The sequence below is a fragment of the Hemitrygon akajei genome, chromosome 13, assembly GCF_048418815.1.
Source record: "Hemitrygon akajei chromosome 13, sHemAka1.3, whole genome shotgun sequence".
In the NCBI taxonomy this organism is placed as follows: domain Eukaryota; kingdom Metazoa; phylum Chordata; class Chondrichthyes; order Myliobatiformes; family Dasyatidae; genus Hemitrygon; species Hemitrygon akajei.
In genome coordinates, this window is record NC_133136.1 from 33,981,680 (window position 1) to 34,000,432 (window position 18,753).

At 39.8% G+C, this 18,753-nt stretch overlaps 1 protein-coding gene across 4 annotated transcripts in view; it reads right to left on the reverse strand.

The window, feature by feature from the left end:
- Nucleotides 1-18,753, reverse strand: part of LOC140737758 (potassium/sodium hyperpolarization-activated cyclic nucleotide-gated channel 1-like) — a 382,146-nt gene that overhangs the window by 130,322 nt on the left and 233,071 nt on the right. For all 4 annotated transcript variants that reach the window (XM_073064381.1, XM_073064378.1, XM_073064380.1 and 1 more), the window contains exon 7: nt 5,745-5,909. In XM_073064381.1, the coding sequence (XP_072920482.1) occupies nt 5,745-5,909 (165 nt within the window). The remainder of the gene's footprint in view (nt 1-5,744; nt 5,910-18,753) is intronic.

The window sequence follows — 18,753 nt, forward strand, 5'->3', positions numbered from 1 at the left end:
TGAGATGGATATTAAATTAGCCATGACGGAATGGCAGAGAAGACTCGATGGGCTGAATGGCCTAATTCTGCTTCTATGTCTTATGGTTTTGTGGAAGATGGTTGGTTGAAGTACTGTATTGTGCTGCATGACCTCTGTAACATGAGAGATGCGTCACCAGGGATGAGTTAATAGTGAACCTAAGCAACTTTCTTCAAAGAAGTGGGTGTGGTGATAAAAACGCAGGTAGTGACTATCAAAACCACTACAGAAAGAGTTTGTTAATATCTGGATAAGAATGAAAACTTGGGATAAAAGGTGAGCTAAGCAGCTAAATTGGGACCTTCCTTGAAGGTGTTTAGTCAGGAGCTGCATTATGCATGCATGCCAAAGACATATTAAAAAAGGTAATATTAGGATTCCATTGTAAGATGGTAATATTGATGTATAATTGCCAGAATCCACAGGTAATGTTTCAGGTGAGAGGCTTGACACAGTGTGTTGTGGGGAAGCTATCTCAATTGAGTCATACAATCTGGTTGCAGTGGATAAACTGCCAAAAGTGAGAAAGCATCCTGTTTACCAAACTCTCATTGTTCATGGGAGTTGATTAACCTACCTAAAATAAAATCATCACAGATGTGGATCAAGATCTCAATGAGCACTGGAATAGTTCAAGTGTCTGATTAGCCTGCTGCTGTTTCCGAGGTTAGCTTTCTAATAAGACCAGACATTTCACCTCTGGAGACTAGTTATCATGGAGGAGCCAATACAATTTGAGTTCATTTTCCCTTTCTCTTTCTGCTTCAAAAAATTCAATTAGGTTTGTCAGACAGAATCTGCCCTTGACAAAGTCATGCTGGCTATCTCTGATTAGTCCTTGTGTATCTAGACCTGAAATTTCAGTTACAATTTGCTTGTCAAACTTTGGAGTTAATTTACATGGGCCAGACCTGTTTTTATCCCACTGAAAGCAGAACTTTTTCAAATGATTTGTTTTTAAACACAGAGATACTTCACTGCAGTACTTTTGGAAAGATTATGAAGAATATCCATGGACAAGTCACTTTTAAATAGGGTCTGTGTCACGTGAGGAAGTCATATAGATGTGGCTGGGATCACGGTGTAACAATGTCTCAATGGCACAGGCCCTTTATTAACACGTTGTTGGATTGTTGGCACTTTTTAACACATGGTCCCTTCTACATCTTCTCCATCCATCTTTGTCCAGCAGCGGTTGCTGGGAAACATTCCCCCAGCATCTCCAACAACACCACAGCCACGCAGAATACTTTCAGAGAAATGCAGAGTTTTATGAGATGAAAGGTCTTTGTATGGTCCTCTTCAAATGAGACCTAAGGCAGTGAGGCAGCAAGCACAGAATAAAATGAGTATCTAAAGCTTTTAGCAGCTCGTCACGTAAGTTGATATCCACAGGATAAAATTCAAAGTCAGTTGAAAAAAAAGCACATATTGGATTTCACCGAAATGTTGTTATGATAAGAAAAAATATTGGTTGAATTGCCCAAGGTTGGGGGCAGACAGAAGATCAATAGCGTAAGAGATTCTGTAGATGCTGAAAATCCAGATAAACACATGCAAAATGCTAGAGGAACCCAGCAGGTCAGACAGCATCTATGGAGGTGAATAAATAGTCGACATTTCAGGTATCAGTTTGTTCATTTCCATAGATGCTGCCCAACCTGTATCTGTTACTCCAGAAGATCAATAGTCCTAACGAGGCCACCTACGCTGGCATTTTGGTTGAGACCCACATACACTGTACTTTAAATGACCGTCCAGCCCACCTAACAAGGACTGACACGTGAAGCAGTTGTCAAATGTTTTAGATGTAAAAGTTAAGAACCTTCTGCAAATATGGAAGTTCTTGTAAATAGAAATCACTGACTTTTTGGAAGCAGGAATGGATATTGTGGATTATTTTTTGATACTGTTCAAAACCATGATGAAATCCCAAATAGGTAGTTGGATTGTTGATTGCTGTTTAAAGTGTAATCATTGTTGTTCTTTAGGTAAATGAAACCGTCATCTGGCACACTGCAAAGTTCAAAGGCCCAAAAATAGCAAAGGTTCTTAACTTTGTGAATTACAAAAGTAAATGCTGGTCAGGAACCTCCTATTATTCTTCAATGTCAAGGTATCTTTCACATCTAAGTTAGAAGCTGCCAGTTTATGTTTAAACATAAGAGATTCTACAGATGCTAGAAATCCAGAGCAACACACAAAATGATGGAGGAACTCAGCAGGTGATGCAGCATCTATAGAGGGGAATAAACAGTCAGGACATTTTGAGCCAAGACCATTCATCAGGAGCTGGAAAGGAAGAGGGAAGAAGCCCAGATTAGGAGGTGGGTGCAGGGGACTGAATACAAGCTAGCAGGTGATAGGTGAAGCCATGTGAGGTAAAAGGGACAGTAGGCTGGTGGGGGAGGGGAGGGTGTGAAGTAAGAGTTGGTAGATGGAAAAGGTAAAGTGTTGAAGAAGAAGGAATCTGACAGGAGTGGAGAGTGGACCATGGGAGGAAGAGAACGACACCAGAGGGAGCTGATGAGAAGAGAAGGGTAAGAGGGAAGCCAGTATGAGAATGGAAAAGAGGGAAAGAAATTACCAGAGGTAGAGAGGTCGCTCTCCATGCCATCAGGTTGGAGGCTCCCCAGATGGATTACAACTCACGTTTGATAGATGATAAAGAAGAGCCTTTAACAACATAGCATTTCCTGAATATTAAGCTAAAACAGGACTGCCCTTGTGATATGGGGAGATTTCATAGACAATATGAAGCTGTTAACAGGACAAGGACAATTTACATTCTGCATTTAATATCTATTTGTTTTGTTAAACTGCACTAAGTATCACTGATTCCTATCGAAAAGGAATAATCTTTTGCCATCAAAATACTTCTAAAAACTATTAAATCTCCTTTTAACTTGTTCTCCTCCAGTGAAACCAAATCTTTCTCATAAAATCCATGTACATAAGACTTTTATCACAAGATATATTGGAATATTTTTTCAACTACAATGACTTTTGTAAAGTAACAAATATCCTAATAATTTTGAATACAAGGATTAACATACAGAAATGATAAAGGGAGTCATCAAATAATCTGGGTGTGGATCTGTGTTGTTTAAGGCACTGGGGAACTCCACTACTAGAAACCATATTTTGGGATGTTCTAGTCAATTGACAGGGCAGAACAGTCACAAAGTTAAATGTCTCAGCAGAAAGGATGGTATCTTTAATTTAAAATTTAAGCATCAAACTGGATTATGTGCTCAATTTTGGATTATGACCATTGCTTCAGCAATAAATGCTATTCATTCTCAATGGCTTAAATGTTCTTTATAATAATATACAATAGTCTAACTGTGGATTTTTCCATGTTTTTTATATGTAAATTGTAAATTTACATCTCCAACTATCTATATTTAAACTCCATTATTTATATAATAGAACATTCTTTCCTTCTGACCATTCTCAACTTTCAATATCTTTTTATAAGGGTAGGTATTGCATTTTTTATTCAAAATAAAGTAATGCACATATACTAATCTGCATTAACTTGCATTCATCACTTGTCTGGGCATAACATTTTCTCTGAATTCTTTTGAATTTCTGTTTACTGTTTGCCAAACCTAGTCTGATGTTCACATGGATACTTTAATGATTTAATCTATATTTGCCACACTACAAATTTATGAAATTCACTCAGAAATTGATCATAATTTTAATTTTGAGTAGACAACATTGATTTTACTATCCTTTAATTGCTATGCCTAATTTTTATTTTGCATTTAACTAACAAGTAAAAAGTAATCACATAATATGTATAAAACGATAAATTGTAGGCCAGTATTATCCCTATTACATGATAAACTAAAGTTAAAATTATGCTTAAAGTTCATATACATCTAACATCAGTCCTTTGCTCCTTCTTTTCCCCACTGCACAATTTGCTTACTTTTGGAAGCTCACGGTGTATGCCGTCAATCATAGGCTGAATGGTGCTACAATAATAACATCTCACTCAACATTAGCAAAACCAAACAGCTGATTATTGACTACAGGTGGAGTAAATTAGAGATATATGAGCCAGTACTCAACAAAGAATCCGAGGTGGACAGGGTCAGAAACTTTAAATTCCATGGTGTTATCACTTTCGAGGATCTCTCCAGTGTCTATCTCGCAAGTGCCATTGCAAAGAAGGCATAGCAGCACCTGCACTTTCTTAGAGGTTTGTGGAAGTTTAGCATACAAACTTCTATAGATACACGGAGGAGAATATATTGACAGGTTGCATCATGGCCTGGTATGGAAACACCAATGCATTGAATGGAAACGCTTACAGAAAGTAATAGATGCAGCCCAGTCCATCACAATAAAGCCCTCCCCACCATTGAACATATTTATAAAGAGCACTATTGCAGGAAAGCAGCATCATCATTAAGGACCACCCAGCATCTCTTTTCACTGATGCCATCAGGAAGGAGGCACTGGAGCCTTAGATCCCACACCATCAGATTCATGTACAGTCATTCCTCTCAACCATGAGGCTCCTGAAAGAGTACATAACTTCACTCACCCCAACACGGAATTGATTCCTCAACCTAAAGGATCGCTTTACTCTACAACTCATGTTCTCAATACTATCTATTTATTATGTATTTCTTTTTATTATTTTCTTTTTCTTTTTTTATTTGCACAAATTATTGTTTTACACATCGGCTGTTTGTACGTCTTAGTTTGTGTGTAGTTTTTCATTGATTCTATTGTGTTTCTTTGTATCTACCATGAACGTCCACAAGAAAATGAATCTCAGGGTTGTATATGGTGACATATATGTACTTTGATAATAAAATTACTTTGCCTACAATTCATTATTTTATCTCTTCCATATGCTTCACTCATAAATTTGCACATCTTCGAAGCATCATTAAGGGGCAATCAATACTTTTGACAATATAATCACCTCTGATCTACAGGTGCGCTGTTCTCATTTCCACCATTCTTTGCCAATACTCATAAATAACATTTATTTAACATACTCACTATTTTGTCATTCTCCTCAATCAGACTTCTTTCTTCATTCCCAAGTGGGTTTACGCTGAGATATATTTTCTCTCTAAACACTCGTGACTATACCCATTGGTTTTTGCTTATATCAAACTGATAGCTCTCAATATTTCTCCTTAGCCATTCCATTCCTCTTTTGCATTCCCTGTTAGTGTTGATCATTTTAAGTTTTATTTCATGTTTAGTTTGTTAAATGATACATCTCTTTACACATTATCTTGTCTTGTTATAGGAATTTTTTCTTTGTAATTTGAAAATTGCTTGTTGGAAGATTTTTCACTCTTGACAATTAACCTGTTACCTATCTATTGGGTTCTGTCACACAATTCAAAGTCCTATTAAAATAGTCTCTGGAGCTTTTTTCTGTGGGTATGTTCACCATTCTCTCAGATTGTTTTTGCTTGTTTATTCATTCCTCTTTGACTTACCTGTTCTGTTAATCCTACATTCTTGTAATAATTTTATTTTGGGGTTGTTCATACCAATTGCATCCTATTTTTTATCAGCACTGTAATGTATTGTTTGTTGCCTTCAGTGATAAAAGATGGTGTGACTAGGGGTCTGGGAGTTCTTTATGTTTTGAAATGACTGGTCTGTAGACTGCACTTTAAACAGGTAACAAACATTCAGACATGGCTTTTGCAATAACATTGCAAACTTAATGATCCTACCAATTCTGTTCAGTCTGTCGATTGCCACAGTTTCAAATGCTCTTCGCATCATTGGGTACTGCTCCAGCACTTCGTTGAAATGATCTACGGAGAGGGAGTAGAGTCGGCAGTAGGTGTCAGCTTTCACGCTGGCTGTACGGCGGCCTTTTGTTAGTAAGCAGATTTCTAGAGGGATACAAGATGAAATAGAAATTTAGCATTGGAGGCTTAATCTGTCAGAAGCAGGCACAGATCATGTTTTCTATTTAACCTCACTGCAAGAAGCTAATCTGAAGAAGGCATCAACGTTTGTCTTACCTAGTACTTATTATATAACTTCAGTTGTTGCAAGGATGTTTCATAACTGTGGCTGCCTGGCCTAAGCTGTAATGCTGGGCTACTCTAATCGATCTTTCATAGTACCATAGGCCAGTATAAACTGAGGTTCACACATCTGATCACAACTAGAGCCCTTTACAGAAAATATACACGCTTAAATGTCAAATGCAGACATGTTTTAACTTGGCAGAGACATCACAAATACCAGCTGACTTTCTGCCTCTTGTACAAGAAAGAGAAGGAGAAACCAAAGTCGACTTGAGGACCCACGTGCCCGTTCTGTCATTCAGAGACTGGATAATCCTGTGTCACTCTGCTTCTCTGCATAATATTCTCATTTTCCATGGAGACAGATCATTTACCAGTCTTGAACTTGATCCACCAACCTTAGACTTGAATGTATTTGATAATGGCAGATCCATGGTCATCTGAATTAGAGAACTGCAAAGTCTGCAACCCAGTGGGTAAAGAAATTTCTCTTTGTTTCAGTCCTACATGCCCACTCCCACATTCCTGGGACTCTGCTCAATTATTGCTTCCCAACCTGAGGAAAAAGCCTCTCAGAATCAACTTTGTCAATCCTTCTCAGCATCTAGTACAGCTCAATGAAATAAACTCAAGCATCATGGGACACCATTCCTTATCCTAAGAAGCAGTCTAGTGAACCACAGTACACTGATCCCATGGTAGATATAACATACTTTAGGTGTGGAGACCATGCAGTATTCAAGGTAGACTTTCACCAAGGGCACATATGACTTCAGTGAGACATCATTAATCTATGTCACAACCACTGTGAAATAAAGGTCAATGTACTGTTTGTTTTTTGAATTCCTTGTTGTATGTTTATAACGTGCATGTTTACTTGTTGTAACTGCATCAGCTCCTGTTCCCAGGTGTGAACAGCAGCTATCAAACACAGCCAATAATTATGTATGCATATGCTCAGAGGTTGAACTCCAAGCCAGCATTTAATCTTCCCTGAGGTATTCAAGAGGATAAGCCTTGCACTTATCAACTGAAAATTAAAGGTCCTCTACCAACATGGAGTATCGCAAAATGCTGGAGGATCTCAGCAGGTTAGGCAACATCTATGGAGAGGAATACACAGTTGACAATTTGGAATAAGAGCCTTCACCAGGACTAGAAAGTAAGGGGAAAGAAGCCAGCATAAGAAGGTGGGTGGAGGAGAAAGAATAGAAGCTGACAGATAAAAAATGAAGCCAGGTGAGGGGGAAGGCCGATGTGAGTGGGAGCGGGGATAAAGTGAGAAGCTGGGAGGTGATAGGTGGAAAAGGTCAAGGGCTGAAGAAGAAGGAATCTGATAGGTGAAGAGAGTGGACCTTGGGAGAAGGGGAAGGAGGAGGGCTACCAAAGGTAGGTGATGAACTGCTGGGGAGAAAAGAAAGGGTAAGAAGGGAGACAGAATGAGGAATGAAAAAAGACAGAAGAATGTCTTTAACCCTTTGCAGACCCCTTGCATCCTCCTTTTAGCTTTCTTTTTGACTTGACTATGTCATGCTAAGTTATGTCACTGTCTTTTCATCTGTTGTTAATAAACTGTAGATGGCTGAGGGCCTAGCTACAGGCTCCTGTGGCTTGACTCACGCAAAAATAATGACTACTTTGGTGAGGTACCAAACAACTGCCAGTACTCATGGAGGTGTAATTGAACACAAACAACTTCCTCAGAGTAGGGGTGATAATTGGCGAAGAATGCAAAATGACCAGTAAGATTGTAAAAATAAATGTGGAATGTTATTTTCACGCCTATTTGAGAAAGGTATACGCAAGATAAACTACGCGCGCGCGCACACACGCACACTCTCACACACACACACACACACACACACACACACACACACACACACACACACACACACACACACACACACACACACACACACACACACACACACACACACACACACACACACACACACACACACACGTCTGGACTGGCTCCTGAATGGGGAGGGTCAGTGAGTAGCCCCCATGCATCCAGTACTAGTAAATGCAGGAATGAGGCTCCTCAAGAAGCAGTAATGAACAAAGCTACTGCATCAGTATGATTCAGCTCAGTAAATACTGAAAACTCAGTCACATGATGCTTTCCCCACCAAGGACATCCTCAAGAGAAGGTACATCAAGCATGAAGGACCCCCGCCATCTGTGTCATGCACTCTCCTCATCACTATCATTGAAGAGAAGGAGCAGGAGCCTGAAAACTTGAAATCAATGACTCAGGAACAGCTTCTTCCCTCCACCATCAGATAACTGAATGATTGATGAAACTAATCTTGCTATTCTTTCTTTTTGCACTATTCCTTTATTTATTGCAATTTATACTAATTTCATGTCATTTCACCATACTGCTGGCAGCAAATCAACAAATTTGCTCGACAGCTGTAGAAGGGGTTGAAAGCTATTACCTCTTACAAAGTGAAACCAAGCAACATAAATGACAACAGGGGTTCACTTCCAGGTCAAGTTTAATGCTTTCGATGCTCGCTTTGACCATCAAAACATGGAGGAATAATTACGATGAGAGGGTCAGCAACTTTAAATTGCCTGGTGTTATCATTTCAGAGGACATGTCCTAGGCCCGGCACATCAGTTCGGATTGGCACACCATCTTCTCCACAATCTCCATCAGCACAGGTACACCACAAGGCTGTGTGCTTAGTCTCCTGTCTACTGGCTTTATACTTATGACTAGTATCATAGTTAGGTTTGCTAATGATGCCGCCATTGTAGGCCAAATCAAAGGTGCTGATGAATAAGCAGATAGGAGGGAGATTCATTAGTGCCACAACAACAACCTCTTACTCAATGTCTGCAAGACCAAGGAGCTGAATGTGGACTTCAGAAGGAGGAAACCAAAGGTCAATGAGCCAGTCCTCATTGGAAAGTCCAAGTTGGAGAGAGTAAGCAACTTTAAATTCCTTGGTGTTATCATTTCAGCAGACCGCGCCTGGCCCCAGCGCCCAAGTGCAATTACGAAGAAAGCACAACAACACCTTTAATTCCTTAGAAGTTTACGGAGATTTGGCATGACATTTAAAACTTTGACAAACTTGTATAGATGTGTAGTGGAGAGTATATTGACTGGCTGCATCACAGCCTGGATTGGAAATGCCAATGCCCTTCAACGGTAAATCCTACAAAAAGTAGTGGATATGGCCCAATTCCTCATGGGTAAAGCCCTCCCCACCACCAAGGTCATGCTATCTTCTCACTGCTCTCATTAGGAAACAGGTACACAAAGCTCACCACTCCCACCACCAGGTGCAGAATTAGCTATAACCCCTCAACCATCAGGCTCTTGAACCAGAGGGGATAACTTCACTTGCTCCATTACTGAACTGTTCCCATAAACTAATGACTCACTTTCAAAGACTCTTCATCTCATGTTTTCAATATTTATTGCTTATTTATATATTACTGTTATTATTTTAACTTTTTCTCAGGTCAAGTTGGTCAAACCTGAGATACAGGCATAGCCAAGCACACTCATTTCTCAATTGCTAGGAGATTTTGAACTATTCTAGTGTGTTTAGTATTATGGCTTTCTGTAGATTTACATAAATATTGCTGTGGAGGCCTAATTTTTTTAATGCTATTGTGTAGTGACTTTGAAATGATATATAGTCAGATATTACAATCTGATTATATATACCCTGTTCGTGTTCCATAGTCTTTCAAATTCCTCTTATAATTTTGCATATTTCTGGTGTTTTTCGCTTTCTGATTTCTGTACGTTGCGTGAGTTTGGAATGACTATATCTATAAAGTAAGTTGATCCTGCTTGTTTATCCTGTAATATTATACCTGGATGGTTATTATGGATTGCCCTACCTGTAATAACCGATAGGTTGTAGTATCACTTGTAGAACTCTAAAGGTGGATCAGGCTTGTATCTACAGTAAGGTATGGTTTCTTTAATGAGTATGAATTTTAAGGCAACATTTTGGTGAATGATGTTTGCCACTTGATTGTGCCTGGCTAAGTAATCAGATTGAGTTAAACTGCTACGGGATCCTGTAATGTGTTGGATTGTTTCTGGGTTTTCCTTGGCATTTTCTGCATTTATCAGCTTCAATTTGTTGGTATTTTATCATGTATTATTGATAACGTTTTGAGTTAACCACCTGGTCCTGTATTGCCACAAGGAACCTTTCTGTCTCAGCAAGTGGTCTCCAACTCTGAGCCAGGCATTCGACACTTCCTCGTTGGCATCTAGTCTGCTCAGATTGTAGGATGTTTTCCATGTAGGGTCGTGATCTTCCTTTGGTCGAGTTTTTCTCCTATAATGCTAATTTCTTTATTTTTCTGGATCGTGTTTACATTTAAGTTTAGTAGTGTGTACTTCTCATCAGAATTGCATTTGCTCATGTGGAATGCTGAATCCTGTCTTTGCTGATGATAATATATCCTTAGAAGTTTTATCTGACTGTTGTATAGATTTTTAATGTCATTTATTCCTCTTCCTCCTTCTGTCATAGGTAGTGTTAGTCTAGGTGTGTTTGAAAGTACCTTGTGTTTTCCAAAATTTGTCATTTTAGTTCTTATTTTCCAGATTGGTTTCAGACCAAGATATTATGCCAAATATATATTGATGTGGGTATAGCAGAAGAGTTTATTGCCTTTGTTATATTTTTATTATTGAAATCTGTTTGGCCATTTTTATTAACCATTAAAGTAAATCCTGTTAAAAGTTTTTTCCTTTATCACAGTATGATCTATTTTCTTTGTTTATTGATATCCCAGATGCTTCTATGTTTCATATTCATCCATCCTTCTGCACAGTTTTATATTCCATTAGCTCTATTGCACTTTCCTTTATGTTTAATGTCTGGCACTTATCTCATACAAAGTTCATGTTTATGTCTTTTGAAAATAGTTCCACTATTTGAATTAATTGTTTTAGCTTTACTGAAGAAGGAGGGTATAATTTTAAGTCATCCATGGCTAGAAGGTGTAATTTGTTTGGTTGTTTCTGATTTGATTCCAATTGAGTAAATTGGAGAATGGGTTTAAAGCAAGACAGAACCATAGTGAGCTTAGAGAGTCACCCTGGAAAATGCCTTGGTTTATTTTGATAACAGTGATTGATTTTTTTTGGTTGTTCATAAATTGTGAGATTATAGTTCACTAATGCTTAATCAGATGTAGGAATTTCACGAGTATTGAGTGTACTTTAAGAACTATCAACCATGAGTGTGGGACAGAATCAAATGCTTTTTAGTAGTCAATATAACAATATGAAAGATTCCTGCTTTTCTGTCGGGCTTGATTTAGAATTACAGAATCTATTATCAGCTATTCTTTACATCTTTTTTCATCTTATGTAAGTAAATTGTGGTTATCTAAGTGAGTGGTAATAAACAAGTAATACAGTAATATTTTGATGGGTGATTTGTGATTTTGTGATTTTGATGGGTGATTTGTGATTTTGTGATTTTGATGGGTGATTTGTGATTTTTCCTTAAGGTAAGAAATACGTTTTACCTTCTGTCAAAAAATTGGACACTTCTCAGGATTTTTAAGAAAATAGTTGATATATGTTAGTAGGTATGTATGAAGGCAAATAATTTTTTGATACCAATAGTTATGAACTATCACTGCTGGTACTTTTCTGGTTGTCAGTATTTTTAATAACTGTTTTTAGAACATCCATTGTAACTTCAGGTGTTTGATATCAGAATCACATTTATTATCACCTGCATGCGATGAGAGATTTGTTAACTTAGCGGCAGCAGTTCAATGCAATACATAATCTAGCAGAGTGAAAAAAAATGAATAAATCAATTACATATATTGAATAGATTTTTAAAAAGTGCAAAAACAGAAATATTATATATTAAAAAAGTGAGATAGTGTCCAAAGATTCAAAGTCCATTTAGGAATCGGATGGCAGAGGGGAAGACGCTGTTCCTAAATCGCTGAGTGTGTGTCTTCAGGCTTCTGTATCTCCTACCTGATGGTAACAGTGAGAAAAGGACATGTCCTGGGTGCTGGAGGTCTTTAATAATGGACGTTGCCTTTCTGAGACACCGCTTCCTAAAGATATCCTGGGTACTTTGCAGGCTAGTACCCAAGATGGAGCTGACTAGATTTACAACCTTCTTCAACTTCTTTCTGTCCTGTGCAGTAACCCCTCCATACCAGACAGTGATGCAGCCTGTCAGAATGCTCTCCACGGTACAACTATAGAAGTTTTTGAGCATATTTGTTGACATGCCAGATCTCTTCAAACTCCTAATAAAGTATAGTCGCTGTCTTGCCTTCTTTATGACAACATCAATATGTTTGCATTTCTTCAATGTGTGTGTTTTTTATCCTGCCTAAACCAGCTTGCTTCTTGATTGTGTGTCATTCTGTTTGACCAGATAGTAGATCAAAACTTTATTATTATTTCTTTTTGTCCTTCTTTTTGTATTTGCACAGTTTGCGGACTTTTGTACACTGGTTGTCCACCCTGTTGGTGCAGTCTTTCATTGATTCTGTCCTGGTTATTGGACTTATTGAATATGCTCACAAGAAAATTAATCTCAGGGTTGTATATGGTGAAACCTATAGAAATACTTTGAACTTTGAACTCCCACAGCCCCAGATGACTCTGTAATTTCACTGCCTGAGGCTGACATGACAGCATCCTTCAGAAAGCATCCAGCCGAGATGGATTACCTGGCTGAGTATTATAGACCTGTGCTGATCATCTAGCTGGAGTGCTCACTGAGACGTTTAACCTCTCACTTAGGCAGTCCGAGCTACTCATCTGCATCAAGTAGGCTTCAATTATACAGGTGCATAAGAAGAACAAGGAAACTGCCTCAATGACTATCCAATATATGCTCAAAATTCAGAGTAAATTTATTATATATTTATGCCACCATAAATATCTCTGAGATACATTTCTTGAGGGCAAATCCATAAAAAAATCCAACCTGGATTAAAAGATCCGTAATATAACAATAATAGAATCAATTAAAGACCATACCAACCTGGGCATTCAACCAGTATGAAAAAGACAAGAAAGTGCAAATATAAAAAAGAACGAAATGATAATAATAAATAAATAAGCAATACATATCGAGAACATGAGATGACGAGCCTTTGAAGGTGAGTCCACAGGTTCTGGAACATTTCAGTGATGGGGCAAGTGAAATTGAGTGAAGCTATCCCTTCTGGTTCAAGAACCTGATGTTTGAGGGGTAATAACTGTTCCTGAACTTGATGGTGTGAGTCCCATGGCTCTCTACCATCTTCCTGATGATAGCAGTGAGAAGAGAGCTTGTCCTGGGTGGAGGGGTTCTCTGATCATGGATGCTGCTTTCCTGCAACAATGCTTGTGTAGCTGTGCTCAATGATGGGGAGAGCTTCACCCGTGATAGACTGAGTCATATTCACTACTTTTTGTAGGACTTTCCATGCAAGGACATTGGTTTTTCAATATCATACCCGGCTGTGACGCAGCCAGTCAATATACTCTTCACCACACATCTATGGAAGTTTGTCAAAGTTTTAGATGTTGTGCCGAATCTTTGCAACTTCTTAAGGAAGTAGAGGCGATGTTGTGCTTTCTTTGTAATTGTATTTACATGTTGGGACTTGAAAAGATCCTCAGAAGTAATACCAAGGAATTTAAATTTGCTGACTCTCTCCACCTCTGATCTTCCGATGAGGATTGGCTTATGGACTTCTGGTTACCTCCTCCTGGTCAATAACCAGATCATTGGTCCTGCTGATATTAAGAGGCTGTTCCTGTGATACTACTCAATCCCTCCTATATGGTGATTTATCACCACCTTTGATTTGGCCTGCAATAGTGCTGTCATTACCGAACTTGAATATGGTAATCGTACTGTGCTTAGCAACACAGTTATAAGTGTAGAGTGAGTAGAGCAGGGGTCTCAGCACTGGTGCTGGTGGAGATTGTGGGGAAGATTTTGATGCCTATTCAAACAGACTGGGGTCTGCAACTGAGGAAATCGATGATCCAATTGCACAAGGAGGCATTGAGGCCAAGGTCTCAAATGACTAGTTTTGAAGGAATGATGATATTGAATGCCGAGCTGTAGTCGATAAAGAGTGTCCTGATATATGCATCTTTGCTGTCCAGATGTTCCAGGTTGATTAAAAAGACAATGAGATGACATCTGCTGTGGACCTGTTGCTCCAATAGGCAAACTGGAGAGGATTCAAGTCACTTTTCAGGCAGGAGTTAATATGGTTCATCAGGAACCTCTCAAAACACTTCACCACTGTGGATATAACAGGAGGAGGAGTATAGGAAACTGATACAGGACTTTGTGATATGGTGCAACTCAAACTACCTGCGTCTCAATATCACCAAGACCAAGGAGATGGTGGTGGACTTTAGGAGATCTAGGCCCCATATGGAGCCAGTGATCATTAATGGAGAATGTGTGGAGCAGGTTAAGACCTACAAGTATCTGGGAGTACAGTTAGACGAGAAGCTTGACTGGACTGCCAACACAGATGCCTTGTGCAGGAAGGCACAGAGTCGAATGTACTTCCTAAGAAGGTTGGCGTCATTCAATGTCTGTAGTGAGATGCTGAAGATGTTCTGTAGGTCAGTTGTGGACAGCGCCCTCTTCTTTGTGGTGGCGTGTTGGGGAGGAAGCATTAAGAAGAGGGACGCCTCACGTCTTAATAAGCTGGTAAGGAAGGCGGGCTCTGTCGTGGGCAAAGTACTGGAGAGTTTAACATCGGTAGCTGAGCGAAGGGCGCTGAGTAGGCTACGGTCAATTATGGATAACTCTGAACATCCTCTACATAGCACCATCCAGAGACAGAGAAGCAGTTTCAGTGACAGGTTACTATCGATGCAATGCTCCTCAGACAGGATGAAGAGGTCAATACTCCCCAATGCCATTAGGCTTTACAATTCTACCGCCAGGACTTAAGAACTTTTTAAAAGCTATTATTAATGCTTTTTGAGACGGTGATTTAGATGCATATCATATTTTTTTTTACTGAGTTAAGTATTGTATGTAATTAGTTTTTGCTACAACAAGTGTATGGGACATTGGAAAAAAAGTTGAATTTCCCCATGGGGATGAATAAAGTATCTATCTATCTATCTATCTATCTACTGGACAATAGTCTTTGAGGCAGGTTACCATGTTCTTCTTAGGAACCAGTATAATTAAAGCCTGCTTGAATTAGATGAATACCTTAGACTGCTGAAGCGAGAAATTGAACATCTCAATGTTCAATTAATCAGCAAGTTAATCAGCACAGGCTTTTAGTACTTGGCCAGGTACCCTATCTGTGCCAGATGCTTCAAGGGGGCTCACCCTCCTCAAATCTGCTCGCACGTCAGCCTCAGAGACTGAAATCACAGGATCTTCGGGGCCTGCGGGAGTTCATGATGGTTGCTCCACGTTTTGATGAGCAGAGAAGGCATTGAGCTCACCTGGAAGCGAAGTCCTGCTCTTGTGTGTGTCGCTTGATTTAACTTTGTAAGAGGTGATGGTATTCAAGCTCTCCCACAACTGTCGAGAATCCTTCACTGATTCAAGTTATATTTGGAATTCCCACTTTGACTGTGAGATGGCTTTCTGGAGATGGTACCTCGACATATTGTAATTTTCTTGGTCACCAGACTTGAATGCCTCTGGCCTTGCCCTCAGCAGACTGGGGATCTCATGTTTCATCCAGGGCTTCTGGTTGGGGAAGACTCAGAATGATTTTGTGGGGACACACTCGTCTACAACTATGGTGTAATCATTCAAAATCCACAGATGAGTCCTTGAACACGGCTCAGTCCACCAACTCAAAGCAATCCCATAGATGCACCTCTGCTTCCTACAAGCACCTCTTTGTTGTCTTAATCTCTGGAGTTTTGCTCTTTAGTCTCTGCCTGTATGCAGGTAGGAGAAGGACAGGCAAGTGATCAGATTTACCGAAATGCAGACTGGGCATAGAACACTAGGCATTCCTTGGCTTAGTGTAACAGTGGTTTAGTGCGTTGGGACCTCTTATGCTGCAGGTTATATGCTGATAGTGTACTTATATCCACAGTGATGAAGCATTTTGAGAGATTGATGATGAAACACATCAACTCCTGTCTGACAAGCAACTTGGATCTGCTTCAAATTGCCTACTGGCACAACAGGTCTACAGCAGATGTCATTTAATTGGCTTTTAACTACAGCCCGGCGTCCAATACTATCATCTCTTCAAACCTAATCATTAAGCTTCAAGACCTTGGCCTCAATACCCCTTTGTGGAATTGGATCCTCAATTTCCTCACTTGCAGACCCCAGTCAGTTCAGATTGGCAACAAGATCTCCTCCACAGTCACCATAACCACAGGTGCACCACAATACTGTGTGCTTAGCCCCCTGTCCTACTCACTTTACTTTTATGGCTGTGTGGCTAAGCACAGCTTCAATGCCATATTTTAGTTTACTAATGACACTACTGTAATAGGCCGAATCAGTGGTAGCTACCAATAGGCATATAGGACAGAGATAGAAACTCCTGCTGAGTGCTGCCATAATAACCGCCATTTACTCAATGTCAGCAATACCAAGGATCTGATTATTGATATCAGAAGGAGGAAAATGGAGTTCCATGAGCCAGTCCTCATTGGGGGATCAGGGATGGAGAGAGTCAACAACTTCAAATTCCTCAGTGTTATCAATTCACAGGACCTGTTCTGGCTCCAGCATGTAAGGGCAATTACAAAGAAAGTAGGGCAGCATTTCTACTTCCTTAAAAGTTTGGAAAGGTTCAACATGACATCTAAAGCTTTGATAACTTCTCTAGATGAATGGTAGAGAGTATATTGACTGGCTGCATCATGGCCTGGTATGGAAATATCAATACCTTTGAATGGACAATCCTTCCAAAAGTAGTGGATATGGCCAACAGGCAAAACCCTCCCCACCATTGACCACAACTGCATAAAGTATTGTCGCAAGAAAGCAGCATCCATCATCAGGGATTTCCACCGCCCAGGTCCTGCTGCCATCAGGAAGGTGCAGGGGCCTCAGGACTCACATCACCTGTTTCAGAAATATTTATTACCCCTCAAACTGTTCCCACAACCTGTAGACTCACATTCAAGTACTCTTCATCTCATGGTCTCGAAATTTATTGCTTATTTATTTATTATTATTATTATTATTATTTTTTCCTTTCTTTTTGATCACAGTTCCTTGTCTGTTGCACATGGTTGTCCACCCTGTTGGTGTGGTGTTCCATTGATTTTATTATGAATATTGGATTTATTGAGCATGCCTGCAAGAAAGTGAATCTTAGAGTTGTATATAGTGACATATATGTACTTTGATAATAAATTTACGTTGAACTTTGAACTTTAATTTTGAAATTTCACATCACACAAGTCTGTGATAATAAAGCTCATTCTGACTGTGTTTTATCTTCTAAGCACGAGATATCTGGAAGGAAATACTGACCTTTGTGGAGGCTGCAGAAAGGATTCTCAAAAATGTGATGGGACTAGTTAGATTAAGTGACAAGGACAGGTTACATAGATAAACATGAGAATTTCTGCTTATGCTGGAAATTCAACGCAACAGACACAAAATTCTGGAGGAACTCAGCAAGTCTGGCAGCATCTGTGGAAATTATTGAACAGTCAACATTTTGGGCCGAGACCCTTAATCAGCACTGGGAAGGATAAAAAGGAGGGGAGGGGAAGGAGGATAGCTAGAAGGTGATAGGTGGGTAGGAAAGGTAAAGGGCCGGAGAAGGAAAAAACTGATAGGAGAGGAAAGTGGACCATAAAAGAAAGGGAAGGAGGACGGGACTCAGGGGGTGGTGATAGGCAGGTGAGATGCAGTAAGAGACTAGAGTGGGGAATAGAAGAAGTGGAAGTGTGGGGGGGGAGGGAAATTTTTATTTACTGGAAGGACAAATTGATATTCATGCCATCAAGTTTGAGGCTACTTAGACAGAATATAGCGTGTTGCTCCTCCACCCTGAGGGTGGCCTCATCTCAACACAAGACAGACCAGGGACTGGCATGTTGGAACAGTAATGAGGATGGGAATTAGGATGCTTAGCCGTCGGGAAGTTCCGCTGTAGGTGAATGGAGCGGAGGTGCTTGATGACGTGGCCCCCTCCCACCCAATTTATGATGGGTTTACAATGTAGAGCAGGCTGCATCAGGAGCACTGGGCACAATAGGTGACCCCAGCAGATTCACAGATGAAGTGTTGTCTCACCTGGAAGGACTGTTTCTGGCCCTGAATGAAGGTGAGGGGGTAGGTGTAGTACTTTAGCCTCTTACAAGGCTAAGGGCTGGGAGGAAGTTCAGTGGGGAGGGACAAATGCACAAGTGGCTCACGGAGGGAGTGATCCTTCTGGAAAGCAGAGAGAGGTGGGGAGGTAAAGGTATGCTTCGTGGTCAGATCGCTCTGGAAGAAGTTGTGGAGAGTGATGTGTAGGAAAGGTTACACAGATAAATTTTTTCCATCGTACCAAGATGTTTGGGAAGATGTAATGAAGCGACTAAAACAACTAAAGGAATTGAAAGGGTGAGTCTGGAACAACAAACCTAAGATACTCTGTTCAAAGTTGATGTGATGACACATATTTTTACTGAAGGACATCTGAGCGCTGAAACTGTTGAGGGTGGGTCAATTTAAAATGTTAAATTTGAAGTTGTAGAGTTTGAATGTGCAAGGAT